The 22,723-nt window shown below is 56.2% G+C and overlaps 1 protein-coding gene across 1 annotated transcript; it reads right to left on the bottom strand.

The window, feature by feature from the left end:
* Positions 1-9,649: 9,649 nt before the first annotated feature.
* CHMP6 (charged multivesicular body protein 6) lies at positions 9,650-17,857 on the bottom strand. Its single transcript, XM_025363110.1, has 8 exons — positions 17,672-17,857; positions 14,997-15,106; positions 14,817-14,904; positions 14,171-14,257; positions 12,879-12,944; positions 12,597-12,677; positions 11,362-11,416; positions 9,650-10,685 (listed from the first exon to the last, which is right to left on the bottom strand). The coding sequence occupies exons 1-8, from the start codon at positions 17,732-17,734 to the stop codon at positions 10,630-10,632; spliced, it is 606 nt and encodes a 201-aa protein (XP_025218895.1). The 5' UTR covers positions 17,735-17,857; the 3' UTR covers positions 9,650-10,629.
* Positions 17,858-22,723: the final 4,866 nt, after the last annotated feature.

The following is a 22,723-nucleotide window of genomic DNA, read 5'->3' as shown; positions in this document are numbered from 1 at the left end:
CTCAGGTTAAATGCTCTTAGTCTGGAATTAACATAGGGAAACTGGGATGGATATGTTTTCATATTTATGAAAAAAATGTTTCTCAAGTAAATGGAACAAGCAGGAATACAGGTGGGAATGCCACAGTACTAGGCTACACTGCACTTCAGAACAGTTTTTCTTGTTTTGAGACAGGGTCTTGCTCTGTCTCCCAGGCTGGAGTGCAGTGGCATGATCACGGTTCACTACAGCCTCCATTTCCTGGACTCAAGTGATCCTCCCACCTCAGCCTCCCAAGTAGCTGGGACTATAGGCACGCACCACCATGCCCGTCTTTTTTTTTTTTTTTTTTTTGGTAGAAGTGGGGTCTCACTACATTGCCCAGGCTGGTCTTGAATTCTTGGGCTCAAACAATCCTCCCGCTTTGGCCTCCTAAAGTGCTGGGATTACAAGTGTAAGCCACTGTGCCCAGCGGAACAAACTGCTTTTAAATGTGAGTTTTAAATACATCAGAAGGACCAATATACAGAGGAAGACTCTAGCCACTCTCTATCTGACATCACCAGGGAATGATGCACTCTGCATAGGCAATTCTCTAGGTATCTGAAGTTTGCCTGTTCAATCAGCAAACACTTTTAAAATGTTGATAATTCATTTCTTCAACCCAATTTTGGGAGTTGCCTACTCTATATGCAAACCAGCGCTCAGGAAGCTGAGCTAACACAGTGAATAAGCCAGACCCATGGTTACGCTTTCCCCATTGCATTTTCTGATTTCTTTTTTATTTTATTTTATTATTTTATTTTTTTGAGACAGAGTCTCGCTCTGTCAACAGGCTGGAGTGAAGCGGCGATCTCGGCTCACCGCAACCTCCACCTCCCGGGTTTGAGCAATTCTCCTGCCTCAGTCTCCTGAGTAGCTGGGACTACGGGTGTGCACCACCACTAGCTAATTTTTGTATTTTTAGTAGAGACGGGGTTTCACCATGTTGGCCAGGCTGGTCTCGAACTTCTGACTTCAAGTGATCCACCTGACTCGGCCTCCCAAAGTGCTAGGATTACAAGCATGAGCTACCGTGCCCTGCCAGCACTTTGCTAATTTATTAAGCAGAAGATTCTGAATATAATTTGAACTTTTACTGCTGACTCAGGGGCAGCATCGTAAATATAAGTTAGTGAGGAGGTTGTTACATCCAATCAGGTAGACACTTCCATTAATGAAGTCTAAGGTCACATTGATGGAGTTAGCAGCTGGATCCCACAGTTAACTCGCAGTGTCTGCCAGCAGGCAAGGTTTCCTATTTTCCAAATGCATCACTGCCCAATATAGTTTTCTTTGAAGCCAAGAACTGACCTTTATAGGCTTTTCACTGTATTTTGTTGGCATGTCATCTGGTTGACTTTGGGTGCAACTCTTGCCATCATTTTGAGTGTTGGTTCTGTCCTTTATTCACTCTGTTGACTTCCCCAGCACTGAGTTATATCACGAGAGGTCTACATCCCCTCCAGGCTGAGTCTGAGCCATCAGTTCGCTTTGGGAGCAACTGTTCACCTGACTGCAAGACCACCCACAATCACACCAGCATCAAACTCATGTTTCATGATCGAATCTACAAGAATATCATAAAGACTGACAAGTACACACCAGAAGTCAAAATAGTTCTGACCTTATGCTGACCTGCTAGCCCTGGACCGCTAACCCTGGCCCTGCCCTGCCTTGTGCGAGAAAGAAAAGGAGACAAGAAAAAGAAAGGAGAGGGAAGAAAGCGAAAGAAAAAGAAATGGGTTAAATTTTTCATGAAATACTCTTTGCATGGACTTTTTCTTCCTGTTTTTAGTATTTTTGGGCTGGGAGTGGAATAGAAAAGTGTGAAGTAAAGATACCCACTTCTAGTCAACATTGTACTAAGGCTTTAACCAGGCAGTCAGGGAAGGAAATGAAAGGCATCCAGGTTGGAAATTAAGAGGTGAAACTATCTCTCTTTGCAGGTGACCTTATCTTGTATATAAAAAATCCTAAGGATTTCACTAAAAAAACAAAAACAAAAACAAAACAAAACAAAAACTAATAAATAAGTTCAGCAACATTGCAGGAGATAAGCTCAATATACAAAATCAGCTGTATTTCTGTATATTTACAATGAATAATCTGAAATTGAAATTACGAAAATTTCATTTACAATAGCACCAAAAATAAAACAGTAATAAGCCGAACAAAAGAAGTACAAAATTTATACTCTGAAAACTACAAAACTTGGTTGAAAGAAAGTAGAGAAGACCAAAATAAATGGAAAGGCACCCTCAATCCGCGGACCTGGACGTCATGTAGTGGAGATGGCAGCGCTCTCAAAATGCATCCACAGATTCAACGCAACTCCTATCAAAATCTCACTTGGCTCCTCTGCAGACACTGAAAAGCTTATCCTAAAAATTCACATGGAAATTTGAAGGACCCAGAATAGCCAAAACAATCTTGAAAAAGAAGAACAAAGTTGGAGAACTCACACTTCCCAATTTCAAAGCTTACTACAAGGCTGCCATGAGGAGGTAAGAATAGACACACGGGGCCATGGGACGGAACTGAGGGCTGGAAAGAAGCTCCCAGCTACAGGCAGCAGGTGTCCACACGCTGCCAAAACAATTACACAGGGAGAGAGCTGTCTTTTTAACAAATGACGCTGGGACAGAGAAATACCCACGTACAAAAGAAAGAAGTCAGGCCGGGCGTGGTGGCTCACGGCGTGGTGGTTCACGTAATCTCAGCACTTTGGGAGGCTGAGCCAGGCAGATCACCTGAGGTCAGGAGTTCAAGACCAGCCTGGCCAACAGAGTGAAACCCTGTCTCTACTAAAAATTAGCTAGGCGTGGTGGTGTGTGCGCCTATAGTCCCAGCTACTAGGGAGGCTGAGGCAGGAGAATCACTTGAACCCAGGAGGCGGAGGTTGCAGTTAGCCAAGATTGTGCCACTGCACTCCAGCCTGAGTGACGAGAAAAACTCCGTGTCAAGAAAAATACATAAATAAAAAATAAAAAAACAAACAAAAAAATTAGCCCAGTTGGATGGTGTGCATCTGTGGTCCCAGCTACTCAGGAGGCTGAGGTGCGAGGATCACCTGAGTCCAGGGAAGTCAAGGCTGCAGTGAGCTGTCACACCATTACACTCCAGCCTGGGTGACAGAGCGAGACCCTGTCTCAAAGGCATATTTATATAAATATAAATAAACTATAAAACTGTTAAGAAGGAATCATAGACACAAATCTCATGATCTTGGATTAGGCAGGCGTTCCTTAGCTAGGACACCAAAAGCACAAGGAATAACAACAAAAATAAACTGGATTTCATCAAAATTAAAAACTTTTGTGCTTCAAGGGACACCATCAAAAAAGTAAAAAAGACAACCCAAAGAATGGATGAAAATATTTGCAAATCATCTATCTAATAAGGGTCTAGTATCCAGAATAAAGTATTACAATTCAATAAAAAGACAACTAACCCAATTAAAAATTGGCAAATGATCTGAATTGACATTTCTCTAAGATATACAAATGGCCAGTAAAACCCACGAAAAAATGCTCAATTAGATATCAGAGAAACGCAGGTCAAAGCCACAATGACGTACCACCTCATGCCTGCTACAGTGGCTGTAATCAAAAAGAAAGTAAGAGTTGGTGAGGCTGTGGAGAGACCAGAACCATCACACACTGCTGGTGGGAGTGAAGCGGCACAGCCACTGTGGAAAAGAGTGTGGTCGTTCGTCATACGGATGAACATCCAGTTACAACATGACCCAGCAATTCCACTCCCAGGTGCAGACCCAAAAACAGACCCTGTCCACACAGAAACCTGTAAAGGAATGTTTTTGTTTAAAAATTTTTTTTTTGTTTTATTTATTTATATCAGACGGAGTCTCGCTCTGTTCCCAGGCTGGAGGGCAGTGTGCAATCTTGGCTCACTGCAACCTCTGCCTCATAGACTCAAGCAATTCTCCTGCCTCAGCCTCCACAGAGCTGGGACTACAGGTGCGCGCCACGACGCCTGGCTGATATTTGTTTGCTTGTTTTTTGGTTTTTTTGAGACAGAGTCTTGCTCTGTCACCCAGACTGGAGTGCAATGGCATGATCTTGGCTCACTGCAACCTCTGCCTCCCAGGTTCAAGGGATTCTCCTGCCTCAGCCTCCGGAGTAGCTGGGATTACAGGCATGCGCCATCACGCCTGGCTAATTTTGTATTTTTAGTAGAAACAGTGTTTCTCCATGCTGGTCAGGTTGGTCTCGAACTCCTGATCTCAGGTAATCCACCCGCCTCGGCCTCCCAAAGTGCTAGATTACAGGAGTGAGCCACCTCAGCCGGCATTTTTTTTTTTTTTTTGTCTTGTTTTTAAAGACAGAGTTGTGTTCTGTCGCTCAGGGTGGAATCCAGTGGCACGATGAGGTCTCTGCAGCCTCAAACTCCTGAGCTCGAGTGATCCTCCTGCCTCAGCCTCCTGAGTAGCTGCGATTATAGGCGCCCGCCACCACGCCTGGCTCAATAAAAGACACACACAAGGCCGGGCGCGGTGGCTCAAGCCTGTAATCCCAGCACTTTGGGAGGCCGAGACGGGCGGATCACAAGGTCAGGAGATCGAGACCATCCTGGCTAACACGGTGAAACCCCGTCTCTACTAAAAAATACAAAAAACTAGCCGGGCGAGGTGGCGGGCGCCTGTAGTCCCAGCTACTCGGGAGGCTGAGGCAGGAGAATGGCGTGAACCCGGGAGGCGGAGCTTGCAGTGAGCTGAGATCCGGCCACTGCACTCCAGCCTGGGCGGCAGAGCTAGACTCTGTCTCAAAAAAAAAAAAAAAAAAAAAAGACACACACAAACAAACAAAAAAAACAAAAACAAAACAACCCCCTCCCCCCTACAAAGTACTGGTCCATACGATAGCACAGGTGAGCCTGGAAAGGCTGTTAGGTGAAAGTCACAACAGATGCCAAGGTACAGATTGCACCTACAGTGCAGGACACGGGGCTTTACGGACCGCGCGGGGCTGCTGAGGGCGGGCCGGGGACCGGATGGGGACCAGGAGGGTGACCGCTGAACGGTACAGGGTTTCTTTCGAAGAGATGAAAATGTTCTGAAATTGGCTGTGGTGATGGCGGCGGGTTTGTCAATCCACGCAGGACCCCTGAGGTGTACTCTTAAAATGGGTGAGTTGCGTGGCAGGCGAGTAATATCTCGACAGAACTGTTGCCACAGAAGAAAAACCAAAACCCAAACCCACCTCCAACCGCGGGGCCGCCGCGGGAAAGGACAGCTCAGCGCGCGCTCCACGCCCCTTTCTCCCGGGGCTGCTCCCACAGCCCCTGCCGCCCGTGCGCTTCCCTCGCGGGATCATCGTCCCCACGCACCGGGTGCTCACTCCTGGGTCCACCCGGGGCTCGCCCACGGGCCCTCTGCAGGCAGCCAGGGGCTGTCCCGGGTCGCTCTGGAGCGCTGGGGCTAGGGGTGCGGATTCCCAGGGAACGCGTCCCGCGCAGCCGGGTCCAGCTGCAGCCAGGGAGGGCGGGGGGAGGGCGTGGAGGGGCGGAGGCGGCCGAGGTCCCGGCTCCTCGCGGCCTCCGGAGCCCGCGGCGTTGCCATGACGACGCCCGTGAGCCGCCCGACGCTTCCCGCGCCACTGCCCCGGGAAGGGCTGGGCTGGGCTGGGCGGGGTCCCGGGGCGCCCCTCCTTCCAGAAGCGTCCTTACCCGAGGTTGGGTGGGCGAGACCCACCCCCGGGTAGGGAGCGGAGGCCAGGCAGGGATATCTCGGGTCCCACGGTCCCTCCGGCAGGTCCAAGGGCAGCGCCGCTGAAATAACGGGAACGCCCACCTCCTCCCCCAAGAACCCCCGCAGAGCGCCTGGGGCCTCCGGAGGCGGGTGTCTGAGAAAGGCGCAGCTCAGGGTCACCGGAGAGAGAAAACTCCGCTCACAGCCCCGTGGCAATGTCCCTAGCAACTCCGCTCACAGCCAGCGAAAAGCAGCCAGACGTGCATCAACCAACAGCAAGGGCGGCACCAGGATTATTACCCAGCAGGGAAAAGGGACAAGCATTTGGCACTTGACAGCTTCACGAGGACAAAGACTTTGTGCAGAAAGGCGCCAGAAAGGTGACCCATGGTCGGCTTCTGTTTATGTGACATTCCCGGAAAAACACTATGGGTTGGAGGATAGATCAGTGGTCACCAGGGGCAGGTGGGGTTGGGGGGAAGGGGCAACCCTAAAGGGCTGGCGGGAGTTTCGTGGGTGATGGAAGGTTATCGTGGTGGTTACATGAGCCCACATGTGCTGAAATTACAGCACTGTAGGTAAAATCGATCTTCTGTTTTCCTGGTTTTTTTTTTTTTTTTTTTTTACATGGAGTTCATTGTTGCCCAGGCTGGAGTGCAGTGGCGAGATGTCGGCTCACTGCAATCTCCGCTTCCCGGGCTCAAGCGATTCTTTTGCCTCAGCTTCCTGAGTAGCTGGGATCACAGGTGCCCGACACCACGCCTGGCTAATTTTGTACTTTTAGTAGAGACGGGTTTCTCCATGTTGGTCAGGCTGGCTTTGAACTCCCGACCTCAGGTGATTTGCCCGCCTCGGCCTGCCGAAGTGCTGGGATTACAGGCGTGAGCCACCTCACCCAGTTGTCCTGTATGATCATTTTTTAAAAGCTATTAGCCTGGGCAACATAGTGAGACCCCATCTCTACAAAAAGTAACAAAAATTAGCTGGATTTGGTGGCACATACCTGCAGTCCCAGCTACTTGGGAGGCTGAGGTGGGAGGATTGCTTGAGCCTCAGAGTTCCAGGCTGCAGTGAGCCATAATCACACCACTGCACTCCAGCCTGGGCAACAGTGAGACCCTGTCTTAACACACACACACACACACACCCAAACTATCAGTGCTGCTCTCAACATCTGTCTGCTGGCAGCCCGGAGGGGCTGCTGGATGCTGTTGAGTTGGATGGACCCTGTCCCCGCAGCCCAGCAAGCACTGGGGCCGCACTGTTCTCTCCAGGATTATGTAAAACGGGTCATGGTTTCACTTGGGGTTTCTTTAATCACCATGGTCGTTCTGTTCAGTGTGGTTACTGTTCCTTCCACACTTTCTGCTATGGTTTGAATGTTTGTCCCCTCCAAAACCTGTTGAGGTTTCATTGCCTTTGTAACAGTATCGAGTGGGATCTTTAGAGGGTGGTTAGGCCATGAAGGCTGCATCCTAACAGCTGGGATTGGTTCTAAAAGGGTGCGGTGGCTCCCCTCCTGCCTTCCACCGTGTGACGGTGTAGCTGGACGGCCCTCCCAGATGCTGGCACCTTTCTGGCACCGTGAGCCAGTTGACCGTTTGTCATAAATTACCCAGTCTCAAGCATTCTGTGATAGCAGCACAAAATGGACAAAGCGTTTCTAAAGTTGAGTCCCTGAGAGACCAAATGTCAATATGTGCAGACAGTTTACAGGCTGGGGACAGAAGTGGACTCAGAGCTGGAAGAGACCCCCAAGGGCCACCGTCAAGACTTCATTTGTGAAGAAACCAGGGCCCAAAGGATTCTGCAGCCAAGCCAGCCAACATTTGGGATTTGAGTTTGGAGCAAACCATCCTCCCCTCCCGCGAGTACTTGCTCTGAGCAGGAGCTGGCTGAGCACGAGCACGCAGGGGTCAGGGGCCCCATCCCGTCCAGGCCAGCCCCTCCATTCTGTCCCACACTTTTTTTTTTTTTGAAAAAGTCTCGCTCTGTCGCCAGGCTGGAGTACAGTGGCATGATCTCGGCTCACTGTAACCTCCGCCTCCCAGGTTCAAGCGATTCTCCTGCCTCAGCCTCCTGAGTAGCTGGGACTACAGGTGCATGCCACCACGCCCAGTTAATTTTTGTATTTTTAGTAGAGACGGGGTTTTACCAGGTTGGCCAGGATGGTCTCAATCTCTTGACCTCATGATTCCCCCACCTTGGCCTCCCAAAATGCTGGGATTACAGGTGTGAGCCACCGCGCCTGGCCCGTCCCACACATTTCTAACTGCCACACTGCCTGCACCACAGCCAAGTGTGCCTTCCAAAGTGTCTGCAGCCTCTGAAAACAAAGGCACCATTTCCACATTATGCCCCATTCCCTCCCTGAGAAGTCCTCTGTGGCTGGCGGGCTCCAACACCCCTCAAAGCTGCTGGTTATGGCTGCTCTACACCCCTTCCCCACTCTCTGAGCCACCCTTTGTGTGACCCCCCCACCCTTTGTGTCCCTGCTCTCTGCAGCCTCTCCTCCTCCAAGTCCTCCCCCCGGTCCCCAGGCATCCCTGGCAGGACACCAGCTCCGCCCTGAGGCTCCACACCTGATTTTGACTTGTGATTGTCATGGTCCTGTGTCCCCAGCCTAGATTAGGAGATCAGGTTGGTCGGGCTCCGGCCAGCACTGGGCTCTGCACTGACAGAACTAGGAGCCGGCCAGCCAGGCCACACCAATGCCAGAGCTGGGAATCAGCTCAATGTCACCTTGGGTTGTCCAGACAGACCCTCGCAAGGTTCAGGAACGAACACTGGTACGCAGAACACGCTGATCATTACTCAGGCTCCCACTTCTTGGGTAGCAGGAGGGAACATGGACCCCACCCTGCCCCCGACTGTGCTGCAGCAGGGACGGACGGTTACTGGTGTTCCCTGGATGGCCTCCTGGGCTCTGACCAGGAACTTGGCACAAGGGGGTGGACAGCTGTGCCAGTCAGGGCTGAGAGCAGAGTCTTGCCACAAAATGCTGTCAGAACACCTGGCCTCTCTGGTGGAGGCCCCTGGGTTCTAAAGGAGGCAGAGGGAAAGGAGGGATCTGCCCCACTGGCAGGGTGTGGAAAGGCTGTGACTGAGGCCTGGGGCTTACAGGAGCCAAGGCCCCTCCAGCCGCACCTGCAACTCCCCAATGCAGGCTCCTGGTACCTCCATGCAGTCTGGGACCCTGAGCTGGTGCTCCATGGGCCTGGGACGCACTGCTGCAGGAAGCAGGTCATGGGGCTGGAGCCTCATCATGAGACGCCCTCCAGGCTGCCTGGCAGTCCTGGGGACAGACAGGGGGAGCCCCAGCCAACTAGTTTTCTGCAATTCCCGCAAGGGTGGCTGGAAGACCCCCTCACCCCCAGCTGACACGCGCACTGCAGGAGAGCTGCCACCACGCGGAGAAACAAGACTTTCCCGCAAACCCAGGTCTTCAGCTTCCTCAGTCCCGAGACCTGGCACTGCAGTGTGTGGAGCCACCCCCTGGGGGGCACCTGCCCAGCATGTTCCCCGCACATCAAGATTCCCACCTGGGCACCAGGACCCCAAACCCACGACCTCTGGGGGCACTGCACTGTCTGCGTCCCTCACATGACTGCCCACCCGCAGACCCAGGATTACATGAAGCCACTGGAGAGAGACAGGCTGTCAGCCTGGTCAGAGCAGCACCCTGGCCCTCAGACGGCAGCTGCCCAGAGGTGGCCCTCAGGGCCCAGAGCCTCCATCTCACATGTGTAGAGCCCAGGCCTGGCCTGGCTGGGCAGGCGTCCTCCAGTGAGCGTCCCCATGTCGGTCAAGGGGCCGGGATTCGGTCAGGGTCACCATGGGGGAGGGGCCACACAAACCCACCCACACTCCCACAGAGGGAGCCACGCCTAGATGCCCACTGCACCCAAGTCCACGAGGCAGTGGGCGTGCAGGGCCAACTTTAATACGGGCTGGCCTGTTTGGGGGTCGAGATGGCGGCTCCCTTTGTCCCTGTGGTTTTCCACAGGCAGGGGCAGTCCCAGTGAGATCGTCTCATAACCAAACCAGCCCTGTGCACGAGAAGTCACGCCATGCCCCACAGCCTCCAGTCTTGGCTGCTGGTGGCTCAGAGGCCTGCAGGGCAGGAGGGTCCTGGGTCTCGCAGTTCCATGAGCCCCAGCCGCAGGGACCCCCATGGACAAACTTCGGGGGCTGCACCTGCTGGAGCAGCGTCTCCCGAGCATCAGAGGTCCTTTCGCAGCCGGGCTGAGCCCTGGTGGACAGAGCCGTGAGTGGCAAGCGGGGAGTCAGGGCTCTGGGTGTTGTCAATCCAGCAAGAACACCCCTGGTCAGCCACCTTCAAACGGGAGGTGGGCGTCTGGGGCGTGGAGGCAGAGGCACGGAGAGGTTCAGCACATGCTGGTCTCCTTGGGGTCCGCCCACCAGCAGGGAAGCTGAGGTGCGCCAGAAGCCAGGCCAAGGGAGGGGCCCCTTCATGGAAGCCTGCACCAGCGAATGGGAGCAGCGAGGAGTGAGAGGAAGTGCAGGGACCCCAAGGTCTGGAGGTGTCTTCCTCACAGACGCGCGAGCCACGCGGGGGGCTGGGACTGCAGGGGAACAGCACCAGAGGCATCGGGCCTGGGCCACGGCCACCGGGGGAGCCACGACCGGCAGAAGCGGGGCTCAGCTGAGGGTTTAATCCAGAACGAGAGCAGGCCAGTGGCGCCTGAGTGCGTTCAGGCTCGAGGTCGCCAGGAGACACTCTGGAGTCCTCCTGCATGTGCGCCTGCGTGGCTGTGGCTCTGCTCAGCACCGTGCACGCTGGGCTCCAGGGAACCCGGTCAGGGGCTGGCGACGACCCAAACTCTCTGTGGGCCACAGTCCCTGGGGCACCCCCGCGAGTCCCGCAAGAGGAGGCCACATTACGAAGCTGCCACCAGCTCCGCCTGCCTGGGCCTGGCCTTGACAGGGGCGTTTTCTGTGGAGGAAACAGAGATGTTTATGACACGCCAAAGACCCACAGGCAGAGACCTCCAGGGAGGAACGAGGCCACAGGGGTGGCAAGGGCCAGCTCAGGAGGCTTCGCACTACGGCAGGGCACGCCCAGCTCTGCGGGAGGCAAGTGACAAACAGGAAGCCAATGGGGCTGACAGACAGGGCCAGGGACACGGGACAGTGGGCCCCAGAGAGAAGAGCCCCAAAGATGGGTAAAGGAACAGAACAAATGTGGATGGATGATTCTAAAGACTCAGGTTCCCAGCAGGCAGGGTGGAGAGCCTGGGCTAAGCGGTGCCATGGGGAGAGCCATACCTGGCTGATGGCTAATCCTGGGCTAGACCCTGGGAATGAGCTGGAGTTGCTAAAGAAGCCTTTCCCAGTTCCGATTTCTGAATGTGCCTCTTGGAATGGGGTATGGCTGTCTTATGAGGTTATCCAGTTACCCAACCCCTGGGAAACCCAAGCCGAATCCCAAGGCCAGGCACACACGCCCCTGAGCCACATAGCCAGGCACGCAGGGCTCGCCCATGGCCCAGGAAGGCCGGGACGACCTCAGACAAGTGGGAAGGGCTGGGAGCACTCTGTCTTGCTCCCTTCTAGAATCCTCTGTTCTCCTGTGAATTCCAACCATTCAAAAGAATCAAGCATGGAAATACCTGGGATCTTCTCAGGAAGGGGCTCGGAGGGAACCTCTGGCAGCTCTATTTGTTCCTGCAAGAAGCAAAGGGTAAGGCCATGAGCAGGTGACAGGTCGGCCCCGGGCTTCCTGGGCCTCCGTGAGAGTACACGGATCCTGTCAGTCAGCTGCTCTCAGCTGGAGTTAAAGCGGACAGGAACGTGCTGCTCAGAAGACCCACGTCTGCACCCGCCCCAGCTTCTGGCACCACCAGAATCCCCTGGGAGGTGATGCAGCTGCCACCGTGGAGGCTCCTCCCAACAGACCCTGAGGCCCCGAGGGGCCGTAAGGTGGCCACATCCTGGGTGTACCCCAGAGACCCTGGCTTTCAGGGACCAAGGGGTGGTGACACAGACACCCAGGTCACGCTGGTGTCCACCAGTGTGGGGCGGGCCGTGCTACAATGCTGTCCCAGCGAGCCTGGCTGCCTAAGCCAGCAACGGTGCTTCCGCCTCTCAACTGGCCTGCCCTGGAGGCCCCCGAGGACTCGGACCCTCAGGAGAAAGTAACTGAGCAGGCAGGTGGACGCAGCGCACCACGGGCCACACAGCACCAAAGCACTGGGGCAGCTGGCAGCAGGGCTGGGGCAGAGGCCGGCTCTGGGGGCACCATGAGAATCTGGCAGACTGAGGCAGGGGCCCACAGAGAGGACAACCCCTTTGTCGGGGAGTGAACTCAGAGCCTGGATGTGAGCGTGGGGCCAGGACGTGGCCCCCATGGCGAGGGCCTGCGTGGGGCGTGAGTCAGCAGCCACGGCTGGGGAAAGCCAGCCCATGAATCAAGCACCACATCCGTGACAGCCAGGCATAGAAAGGGGCCGAGGCACCAGGAAGGCCCAGCCTCCCAGCTCCGTCCAGGGCACGGGCCAGCCTGCCTGCACCAGACTGTCGGGTGAGCAACCCTGAAAACCAAGTCACCTCAGGTAGAAAGCTAGTCACAAACCCCAGACTATTGACTTAAGGGACACCACATACGGGATCACCACGGCCAGGGCCTACTGGGGGTCTGAGCTCTGGGGATCCCATCGCCCGAGTAACTGCTCAGTCCCGGGGTCCCGTCGCCCGAGCAACTGCTCAGTCCCGGGGGTCCCGTCGCCCGAGCGACTGCTCAGTCCCNCGAGTGACTGCTCAGTCCCGGGGGTCCCGTCGCCCGAGCGACTGCTCAGTCCCGGGGTCCCGTCGCCCGAGCGACTGCTCAGTCCTGAGGGGCCGTTACCTGAGTGATCGCGCTCAGCTCCTCCAGGATGGCGTCTTCATCCTCCTGAGTGAAGCTTCCTGCCAGGAGCTCATCTATTTGCTGCAAAAGGACAGGTGGCGGTGAGAGCAGCGAGGAGGCGGCCCCTCATGGAGGAAGGAGACGGCCTGTGGCTGGGTCTCGTCCCCTTGAGAGAAGGTGGCCGCTGTAGGGTGTGGGACAGTTTGGCCCACATAGGGGTGGACAGAGGGTGGCCCTGTGGGTTCCCACAGTTGGGGGCAGGCTGGTCAGGGTGCCACCTACCCGCTGGTACTCCACGGCCTCCTGCGTCTCGTCTAGGATCCTCTCCACTTCTTCAATGGACATCACCTGTGAACGAGGGTGACGGGTGTTGACTCTTGTGGGTGGGGCCAATCGTAGACCCCCGACAGAGGCCTCCTGGGCTCTCAGGGCCACGGCCTCACCCCTGTTTATTTTTATTTATTTATTTTTCAGAGACAAGGTCTGGCTGTGTTGCCCAGGCTGGGCTCAAGTGACCCATCCGAGTAGCTGGGACGACAGGTGCGTGCCACCACACCCAGCTCCTGTCTCTGTTTAAATGAGGCCAAGCCATGCATGTCCCAGGCATGGCCCCATCCTGAGGCCACAGGAGCTGTTCCATGAGTCTTTTCCACGACTGCAGTGCTCTGATGCCCGCTGCCCTTCTCACACCTGAGTCAGCTCTCACAGCCACAGGTAAAAATAAGCGACAGGTGGAACATTCTGGGCAGGTGACTTGATTTGAGTGGCAAGGTCAAAGGGCCACTTGTGCTTGACCAGCACACACCACCAATACTCACCAGACACTTGGAAAAGTGGCATAGCCAGACCTCCTGCCAGGTGAGTCCCCAAGGAGCCCCACCCACTGGCCCCCCCCAAGTCAGCAGTGTGATGGGGTTGGTGGGGGAACGTGGTATGGCCACGCTGGGCTTCACATCCATGCCCAGCCTGAGACGAGGCCGGTATTCACCTCCTCCAGGAAGCCTTCCTTTTGCTCTTATCACCCTGGCTGGAGTGCAATGGCACAATCTCGGCTCACTGCAACCTCTGCCTCCCGGTTCAAGTGATTCTCCTGCCTCAGCCTCTTGAGTAGCTGGGTTTACAGGTGCCTGCCACCACGCCTGGCTCATTTTTGTATTATTAGTAGAGACAGGGTTTCACCATGTTGGCCAGGCTGGTCTCAAACTCCTGACCTCACGTGATCTGCCTGCCTCGGCCTCCCAAAGTGCTAAGATTACAGGTGTGAGCCACCACGCCCCACCACCTCCAGGAAGCCTTCTGTGATTAGTTTGCCGGACCCCTCCCTACCCTCAGACTTCCCCTCTATGTCACTTCAGCGCCTGGGGACCCAGTTCCCACAGTTCCCAGCCTGTGCTGCACCCCACCCTCAGGTCACTGCATCCCTGCCTGCCTGGCAGCACCCGACACATCTCTCCTGCCAGCCTCTTGCCCTGTGTCTGACACAAACACCGTGGGACAAGCCCCCCACCCTACCCCCAACTCCAGCCCCACTGGGCTCCCCGCGCCTCCATGCCCCTGGCCCTGCAGAGACCCACCTGGTGCATCTTGTTCAGACACTCATTTCCAAACTGCAGCCCCTCCATCACCTTCATTTCGATCTGGGTGAACTCAATACTCTGAACCTGAAAAGGAAACCAGAGCAGACGCAGGTGCTGAGGATCCAGCATGCCCTCCTCCTGGCCCAGGGGCAGGGTTCACACCACGCTGGGCGGGTGCTGCTGGGCGTGAGGGCAACTCCTGACACCTGCTCCTCCCTGTCCTCTCCCGCTGCCAGGTGGGGACGCACAGGACGGAGAAGGTGCCGGGGAGACACTCGGGACCGCTGGTTGCTAGTTAGTAGCTCTGGTTACCCAGGAGCAGAACCACGCCGCTCAGGTCCCTAACGCCAGGGACACTCAGTCCCCCACGCAGACCCCTGACCTACCCACATCACCCAGGCGTGGCCCAGCCTTCCCCACCTCAGTCCTGCGAGAGACAACGTGCCCCCCAGCCCCTTAAGACCATTAGCTTCCTGGCAGACTCCCCAGGATTCCAGCCCCGCCCCACTTCAGGTCAGCTTCAGCCCCAGGCATCTGAGAGGAGGAGCTTTCCGCTCTCGGGAGAAATTGCGATGTCCATGCACCCGGGCAGAGCTGCCTCCAGCTGCACCTGCACCCCAGGGCGAAGCACCCGGCCACCTACCATGGCCTCCAGGCTGCTGATTTGGTTCTCTGTCCTGTCCAGGAGCTGCTCCTGGTATCGCTTCTTCTTGAGCAGCAGCTTGGCCCGTCTGCAGAGGGAAGCCCAAGAATGACCCGCTGTGGCCCTGCCCGGCGTCCCACCCCAGCCGACAGGGTGCCCACGTTGCCCGGGCCCACTCACTCCTTCCTGCCGTCCCGCAGCAGCTGCCGGGCCAGGGCGCGCTCACGCTCCAGCTGCTGGGCAATCCTCTTCTGGTACTGCCTCAGCTTGTCCCGCTGCTGCTTCAGTTGCTGCCAAAAGAGAGCGGGACTGGTGTCACCGAGCCCACGCTGCAGGCCCTGGCCGTGCTACTGAGCGTCGGACACGGAGGCCAGGCGGCCCTCCACGAGTGTCCCTCATGGGGCAGGGTTGTCTCCCAGGGGACAGGTGGTGCTGTCTGGACACATCTGGGGGGTGGAAGCCAGGGACACTGCTCCACATCCTGCCACGCATGGGGCGGTCCTACCAGAGGGTCCACCCGGACCCCACAGTCCATCACAGGGATGGGAAGGACCGCCGCGGCATTGCCGTGGGTCCACCCTCGAGCCTGTCCGCCAGCGGTACGAACGCTCTGGGCTCAGGTCAGGGAGCAGCTGCCAGGACCTCAAAGGCTCGGACTCGGCCGGGTGCGGTGGCTCATGCCTGTAATCCCAGCACTTTGGGAAGCCAAGGCGGGCGGATCACGAGGTCAGGAGATCGAGACCATCCTGGCTAACACGGTGAAATCCTGTCTCTACTAAAAATACAAAAAAAAGAAATTAGCTGGCGCCTGTAGTCCCAGCTACCTGGGAGGCTGAGGCAGGAGAATGGCGTGAACCCGGGAGGCGGAGCCTGCAGTGAGCCAAGATTGTGCCACTGCACTCCAGCCTGGGCAACAGAGCGAGACTGCATCTCGGGAAAAAAAAAAAAAAAAAAGGTTCTGACTCGAGAACATGCAGGTAGTGAGTACCCAAGTGCCAGCAGCCACACGGCCAGGATAGGACTCAGACATCCCCCCAGCATCTCTCCTTGGGCTTCAGCCACATGAGGTGCCTGTGGCTTCCCTGCCGCTTTGCCAACCGTTCAGCTGCAGGGACACGCACTCGGTGATGTGCCCCGCGGCCCCGCTGACCGCCTCTCATCTGTGCGCCGCCCCAGAGAGGGCACTCGGCCACTGAGGAACTTCAGCCAGTCCTGCCCTATCAGGCCCTTGAGTTTTCCAAACGTCATCACTTCAGACAATGATAAGCCCATGCAGGCACAGGGATTATGGCCTTAAGGCAGGAGGCTGAGGGGAATTAGCTGGGTCAGGGCCTGTGTGCCTCTTTGAGGCTCTGCATACGAAGAGAGTGCTCCCTCCACCCTCGGAGTCTCTGCTCCACAGTGCCAAGACCTGTGGGTCCTCCACAGTGAAAGGTGCCCCCTGCCCAGCCCCACTGCTGGGGAGACCCAGGGGCCAAAGGTGTGGCCAGGCTGCCCCCTGTAAAACGAGGTCTCAGTGGAGGGTCACAGGCTGCATGGGGAACACCTGTTATCCTAGGAAAACAGAAAAAAAAAAAAAGCAATCATGTGTTCTACTGTGTGCTAAGGATGTTGTTCCCAAGCACCCAAAATCCTGGGGAGACCTACGGCAGCCGGGAACACGGGTCTGCACAGCCAAGAGCCCACAGTGGCCCTTGGCAAGCGCTTGGCAAGTGCTTGAAGAGAAACGGGAACTGAGTCCTTAAAGGGAGGGGAGGGAGTGCCCTGGGGCTGCCAGGGTAGGTGGAGGGCAGACGATGGAGGCTGGGCCCAGCTGTCTTACAGGCAGCTCGGGACGGTGCCCAGTGCTGTGCCCATCTTCTCCAGGGACAAACGTGCCCGTTGTTTCTTTTCATAGCTTATGGATTCAGATGCCAAGGTAAGATCCCCTTTTTCATTTGCATTCACTTCTCTTTTAGTATAAAATTATTTCTGTTGCACAAAATTTAGAAAAGAAAGCATCCGAAAAAGTTAGCCCTGCTCCCATTTCGGGGTCTCTTTCATGACACGTTTATCCCGTTACAAAAATGGACTATTCTTAACCTGCCGTGTCCCTAACATGCCAAGCGATTCCTTCTTCTACAGAAGCTAACTTTCACATGGGAACAGGCACCACCACCGGCCCGGCTGTGCCCCGGGGGGTCAGTCTGGAGTCGCCGCAAACAAACGCGCCAAACACGGTAACACGGTGGTCCCGCACCCAGGCGCTGCGGAAACCCGGCAGGACCCCGGCAGGCGTTCGGCGCACCTGGCGGCCGCTCCTCGGACCAGGGCAGACTTCCTTCCAGTCCTGGCCTGGATGGGGCGAGGGAGAGGGGATGGCCCCGCACGGCCTCGCGAAGCCGGGAGCACCGAGGGGCCTCCGGCCCAGGGCACCAGGGGGCAAATGAGCCGCGGGACGTGGGCGGGGGCAGCGACTCCGGGAGAGCCAGGACCCCCGGGGCCGGGACCTGCTCCTGCGGGCCCAGAGCCAGGGAAAGCCCAGCGCCGCGCGGACCCCACGGCCAGGCCGCCAGGCTGTGGCCAAGCCCCGAACGCCGGCGTCGAATCCCGCAGTGAGCGGCCGCGCCCACCCCGGCGGGGCTCGCAGAGGCGGACGCGCGGGCCCGGGGGAAGTCGGCAGCCACGGCGCCGCGCAGGAGACCCCGGCCCGAGGCCCCGCGGGCGAGGAGGGCGCAGGGCGGAGAGGCCGAGTGGCCCGGCTGCGCGCCGCGCCTCAGTTTCCCCACCCGAACGCGGGGGGCCGAGGGCGCGGGGCTCTTCCGGCCCCGCCGCCCGCCCCGGCCCTGGCCCCGGGCCCCGGCCCAGGTCCTCACCAGGATGGCCTTGTCCTGCTCCGTGACACGGCTCTGCTTCTTGCGGCCGAACAGGTTGCCCATGGCGGCGCCCGCCCCCGGCCCCGGCCCCGGCCCCACCGAGTCCAATCGCTACCGCCGCCTCACGGCCACCGTAGCTCGGATCCTCCCGCTACGGCGGCCGCGCCGGGCCAGGCCCCGCGGAACGCGAAGTCCGAGCACCTCCCCCGGCCGCGCGCCGTTGCCGCGGGTTCGAAACCACAGCCCGCCGGTCTTGGCGAACACCGCGGCCTCCTTGGACCCGTACAGAGAAGTGGCACGGATACCTGGATGTTAGGGCCTGGGATGTTCTAAATGACGTGTTTCCGTGCACCCTTCTGGTGCAGGTGAAGGGGAAAATTTCTTATCTCCTAATTAGATGGAATCCTTTTAGATTAACATAATTCAGCCTCCTCAGGCTTTCAGGAATCTTGTGCAGGAATGACTGCCCCCACTGGTTCTGAACACAAAATGCTGCATTTAGTGATGTGATAGCCAACATTTTGCACTTTCTTTTTATTTTTTATTTTTTTTTTCGAGATGGAGTCCTGCTCTGTCGCCCAGGGTGGAGTGCAGGGGCATGATCTCAGCTCACTACAACCTCTGCCTCCCAGCTTCAAGTGATTTTCCTGCCTCAGTCTCCTGAGTAGCTGGGACCACAGGTGCCTGCCGCCACGCCTGGCTAATTTTTGTTAGTAGAGACAGGGTTTCACCATATTGGTCAGGCTGGTCTTGAACTCCTGACCTTGTGATCCATCCACCTTGGCCTCCCAAAGTGCTGGGATTACCGGCGTGAGCCACCGCGCCCGGCCGTTTTGCACTTTAAAGTGTTCCCTGAAATGCACCCAGCAGCGCCCCTTCACCCAGCCTTTCAGCCCTGGGATCTCCCCTCTTCCACTGCGCTGCTCCCTGTCTGTGGATCAGTGCCAGGAGGAGCCCAGCATGGCCAGGCTCAACTTCTCCTTCCAAGGAATCATGGCTGTGTCCCCCACAGAAGCATTCTTCCCTGGGGGGCTAAGAAACATGCGAAGGGGGATAAGGAATAAAAGGGAGAAGCCACCCGCTTCCAGCCCCTGGTTCCCGCCTGAGTATCCTGGCTGTGGTTCCCCAGCATTCACTAAATGTCATAGAAAAGCACTCAGCCGAGGATGGCTTGAGGCTAGGAGTTCAAGACCAGCCCGGCAACATAGCAAGACCCCGTCCCTACAAAAAATATAACAAATAACATCAAAAGGAGAATAATTATCACCTGTTCCAAACCTTTGGACTCCAGAAGGTGAGGGGGCCCCTGAATTTTTGTGGGGTTCATCTCCCACCCTCTGATTTGTCTCACTAAGACATCTGCAGTCCTTTTTCCTTGGTGTCCATGGGGACATTGGGATAAAAAAAAAGACTTGCTACTCCCTGCTCCTCATGCAGGGGGAAGAGCTGGGTAGAGAAGGCGTGGTCCCTGGCTAGGGATTCCCCCACCGCCTGTGCCCACAAACCTGGGTAAGGACAGGGATTTTTGTTCTCCTGCCCAAATGTTGCATTTCCAGAGACCACCCTGGCCTGCCACGCCCCCATCCTGTGCGTATAAAATCCCCAGGACTCTAGCAGACAGACACACAAGTGGCTGGACATCAAGAGCAACACATTGGCTAGACGTCGAGAGGGTGTGGAGGAGAGCATGCTGTTGCTCTGGGAGGCCACTGGCCGTAGAATGGGGTGGAGTTTGGCCAGGACGATCGGAGAGAGCCCGGGCTGCTCAGTGGTCCCGCTCCAGGGGAAAACCCTCCCACTCCATCCCCTTCTGGCTTCCCCCGTCTGCTGAGAGCTACCTGCACTCAATAAAACCTTGCACCCATTCTCCAGGCCCAGACATGATCCGATTCTTCCGGTCCACCAAGGCAAGCACCTGGGATTCAGAAAGCCTGTCCTTGTGATAAGGAAGGGGGTCTAATTGAGCTGGTTAACACAAGCCGCCTACAGACGGCTAAACTAAAAGAGCACCCTGTAACACACGCCCTCTGGGGCCTCCGGAGCTGTAAGCATCCACTGCTAGACACTGCCCGTCTCTATGCTCCCCCAGAGGTTTGAGCAGTGGGCACTGAAGAGGCAAGCCGCTCCCGCTGTTGCACGCCCTGCAAGGGGGACAAGGGAACCTTTGCTGTTCCACTCGGATCCGATGAGTGCATCAGTGGATCAGTGTGATGTTCGAGGACGCTGGGCGATGAAGATCTGTGGCAGGCACTCCCAGCCGGGGAGCTGTGACGGTGTACTGCTGGCCAGGTCTGGTAAAAGCAAAGGCTTCTGTTGATCTTTGCAAACTGGTATAGAGGGAAAAAAGCATTAGGCAAGTTGCTAGCTGGGTACCAGGTGCCAGGGGAGTGTGTTCATTTGTTGTAGAAAAGATATTCCTGATGGGGCAGCAGCTACTGGGATGACTGCGACTGATTAAATTCTCCACAATCCCCGTTATTCTCTAAGACCCGTCTGACCTCTGCACAGACCTGAGAGGTGAGTGACACAGGTTGGACCTTTGTCCCCGCCCAAATCTCAGGTTGAAATATCATCTCCAGTGTTGGAGGTGGGGCCTGGTGGGAGGTGACCAGATCACGGGGGCAGCTTCCTCATGAATGGTTTAGCATCACCCTCCTGGTGCTGTCCTCGTGACGGCGAGTGAGGTCTTGTGAGGTCTGGCCACTGTCTCTCGTTCCTGCTTTTGCCACGTGACATGCCTGCTCTCGCTTCACCTTCCACCGTGAGTCAAAGCTCCTTCAGGTCTCCCCGCAAGCTGAGCAGGTGCTGGGGCTGTGCCTGTACAGCCTGCAGAACCGGGAGCCAATTAAACCTCTCTCTTTTCACCCTGTCGCCCAGGCTGGAGTGCAGTCAGTGGCACGATCTCGGCTCACTGCAAGTTCCGCCTCCAGGGTTCGCGCCATTCTCTTGCCTCAGCCTCCCAAGTAGGTGGGACTGCAGGTGCCCACCACCATGCGGCTAATTTTGTTTTTGTATTTTTTTTTTTTTTTTTTTTTTTTTTGAGACGGAGTCTCACTCTGCCGCCCAGGCTGGAGTGCAATGGCCGGATCTCGGCTCACTGCAAGCTCCGCCTCCCGGGTTCCCGCCATTCTCCTGCCTCAGCCTCCCGAGTAGCTGGGACTACGGGCGCCCGCCACCGCACCCGGCTAGTTTTTTGTATTTTTTAGTAGAGACGGGGTTTCACCGTGTTAGCCAGGATGGTTTCGATCTCCTGACCTCGTGATCCGCCCGTCTCGGCCTCCCAAAGTGCTGGGATTACAGGCTTGAGCCACCGCGCCCGGCCTGTTTTTGTATTTTTAATAGAGATGGGGTTTCACCGTGTTAGCCAGGATGGTCTCGATCTCCTGACTTTGTGATCTGCTGGCCTCGGCCTCTCAGTGTGCTGGGATTATAGGCGTGAGCCATTGTGCCCAGCCATTAAACCTCTTCTTTGGCCAGGTGCGGTGGTTCACATCTGTAATCCCAGCACACTGGGAGGCTGAGGCAGGTGGATCACTTGAGCTCAGGAGTTCGAGACCAGCCTGACCAATGTGGTGAAACCCTGTCTCTACTAAAAATACAAAAATTAGCTGGGCGTGGTGGTGCATGTCTATAAGCCCAGCTACTCAGGAGGCTGAGGCTAGAGAATTGCTTGAACCTGGGAGGCAGAGGTTGCAGTGAGCAGAGATTGTGCCACTGCACTCCAGCATGAGAGACGGAGCGAGACTCTGTCTCAAAAGAAAGGAAAAAAACAAACTCCTTTTTTTTTTTTTTTTTTTTTTTTTAAAGACGAAGTCTCGCTCAGTCACCCAGGCTGGAATGCAGTGGCACGAACTCGGCTCACTGCAACCTCTGCCTCCCAGGTTCAAGCAATTCTCCTGTCTCAGCCTCCCGAGCAGCTGGGCCTACAGGCCCGTGCCACCACACCCGGCTAATGTTTTTATATTTTTATTAGATACGGGGTTTCACCATATCGTTCAGGCTGGTCTCAAACTCCTGACCTCAGGTGATCCGCCTGCCTCGGCCTCCCAGAGTGATGGGATTACAGGCGTGAGCTGCCACGCCCAGCTGGTTTTTTGACTCTTTGATGGAGGCACTCATCTCTGCAGTTCCCAGGGGTTCAGTATTGTTTTGAGTTTACTGTCCTGGCACAGGGGAAGTTCTCGTGGCTTCCACTGTACCCTTATAAGAGGCCACGTGCGGAGTGTGCCCATGGCCATGTGCCCCTCATTCAATTACACATTCAAGAACTGGGGACAAACTAGAGGGTGGATCAACGTGCTCAACTGGCCCCTGGGAGTCAGACATGGGCTGAGGCTCCACCTTTCATCTCATGACCGAAAATCCCCCTTTGATTGGTGGTTCACAGTGGTGTTTTGAGTCGTCAGAAATTGGCATCGGTCTGGCCAGGCGCAGTGGCTCACATCTGTAATCCCAGCGCTTTGGGAGGCTGAGGAGGGTGGATCACCTGAGGTCAGGAGTTCCACATCAGCCTGGCCTAGCATAGTGAAACTTCGTCTCTACAAAACTACAAAAATTAGTGGGGCATGGTGGTGTGTGCCTGTAATCGCAGCTACTTGGGAGGCTGAGGCAGGAGAATTGCTTGAACTTGGAGGTGGAGGTTGCAGTGAGCTGAGATCGCACCACTGCACTCCAGCCTGGGCGATAGCACGATACTCCATCTCAAAAAAAAAAAACAAAAAGAAATTGGAATCCATTTGATGCCAGTGTCTTGTCATTCCTGAGACTCTTGAGTATTTCCCTCCCCCTGTTACATGTTACTTTGGTAAACAGGTGCAGGTCCCTTAGGGGGAGTCTTCCCGTGGCTTTGCTGCTGTACTCCTCGCGGCAATGCTTCAGGGGTCTCCCTCAAGGAACCTGCCCCCCACTCACGGGCTGCAGGTCTGTGAATTGGCTCAGCCTGGAAACTGGTGAGAGGCCGTGGCTGTCCACTGTGGTGACTCAAATCAGGTTTGGCCGCCAGACCCAGAGTTTTGTTTCTGTTGCGTAAGACAAACGGCACTCTAGTCTGCC

Source organism: Theropithecus gelada, chromosome 16, assembly GCF_003255815.1.
Source record: "Theropithecus gelada isolate Dixy chromosome 16, Tgel_1.0, whole genome shotgun sequence".
NCBI lineage: Eukaryota > Metazoa > Chordata > Mammalia > Primates > Cercopithecidae > Theropithecus > Theropithecus gelada.
The sequence above is the reverse complement of the archived record's forward strand: the minus strand, read 5'-3'. Positions and strand labels throughout refer to the sequence as shown.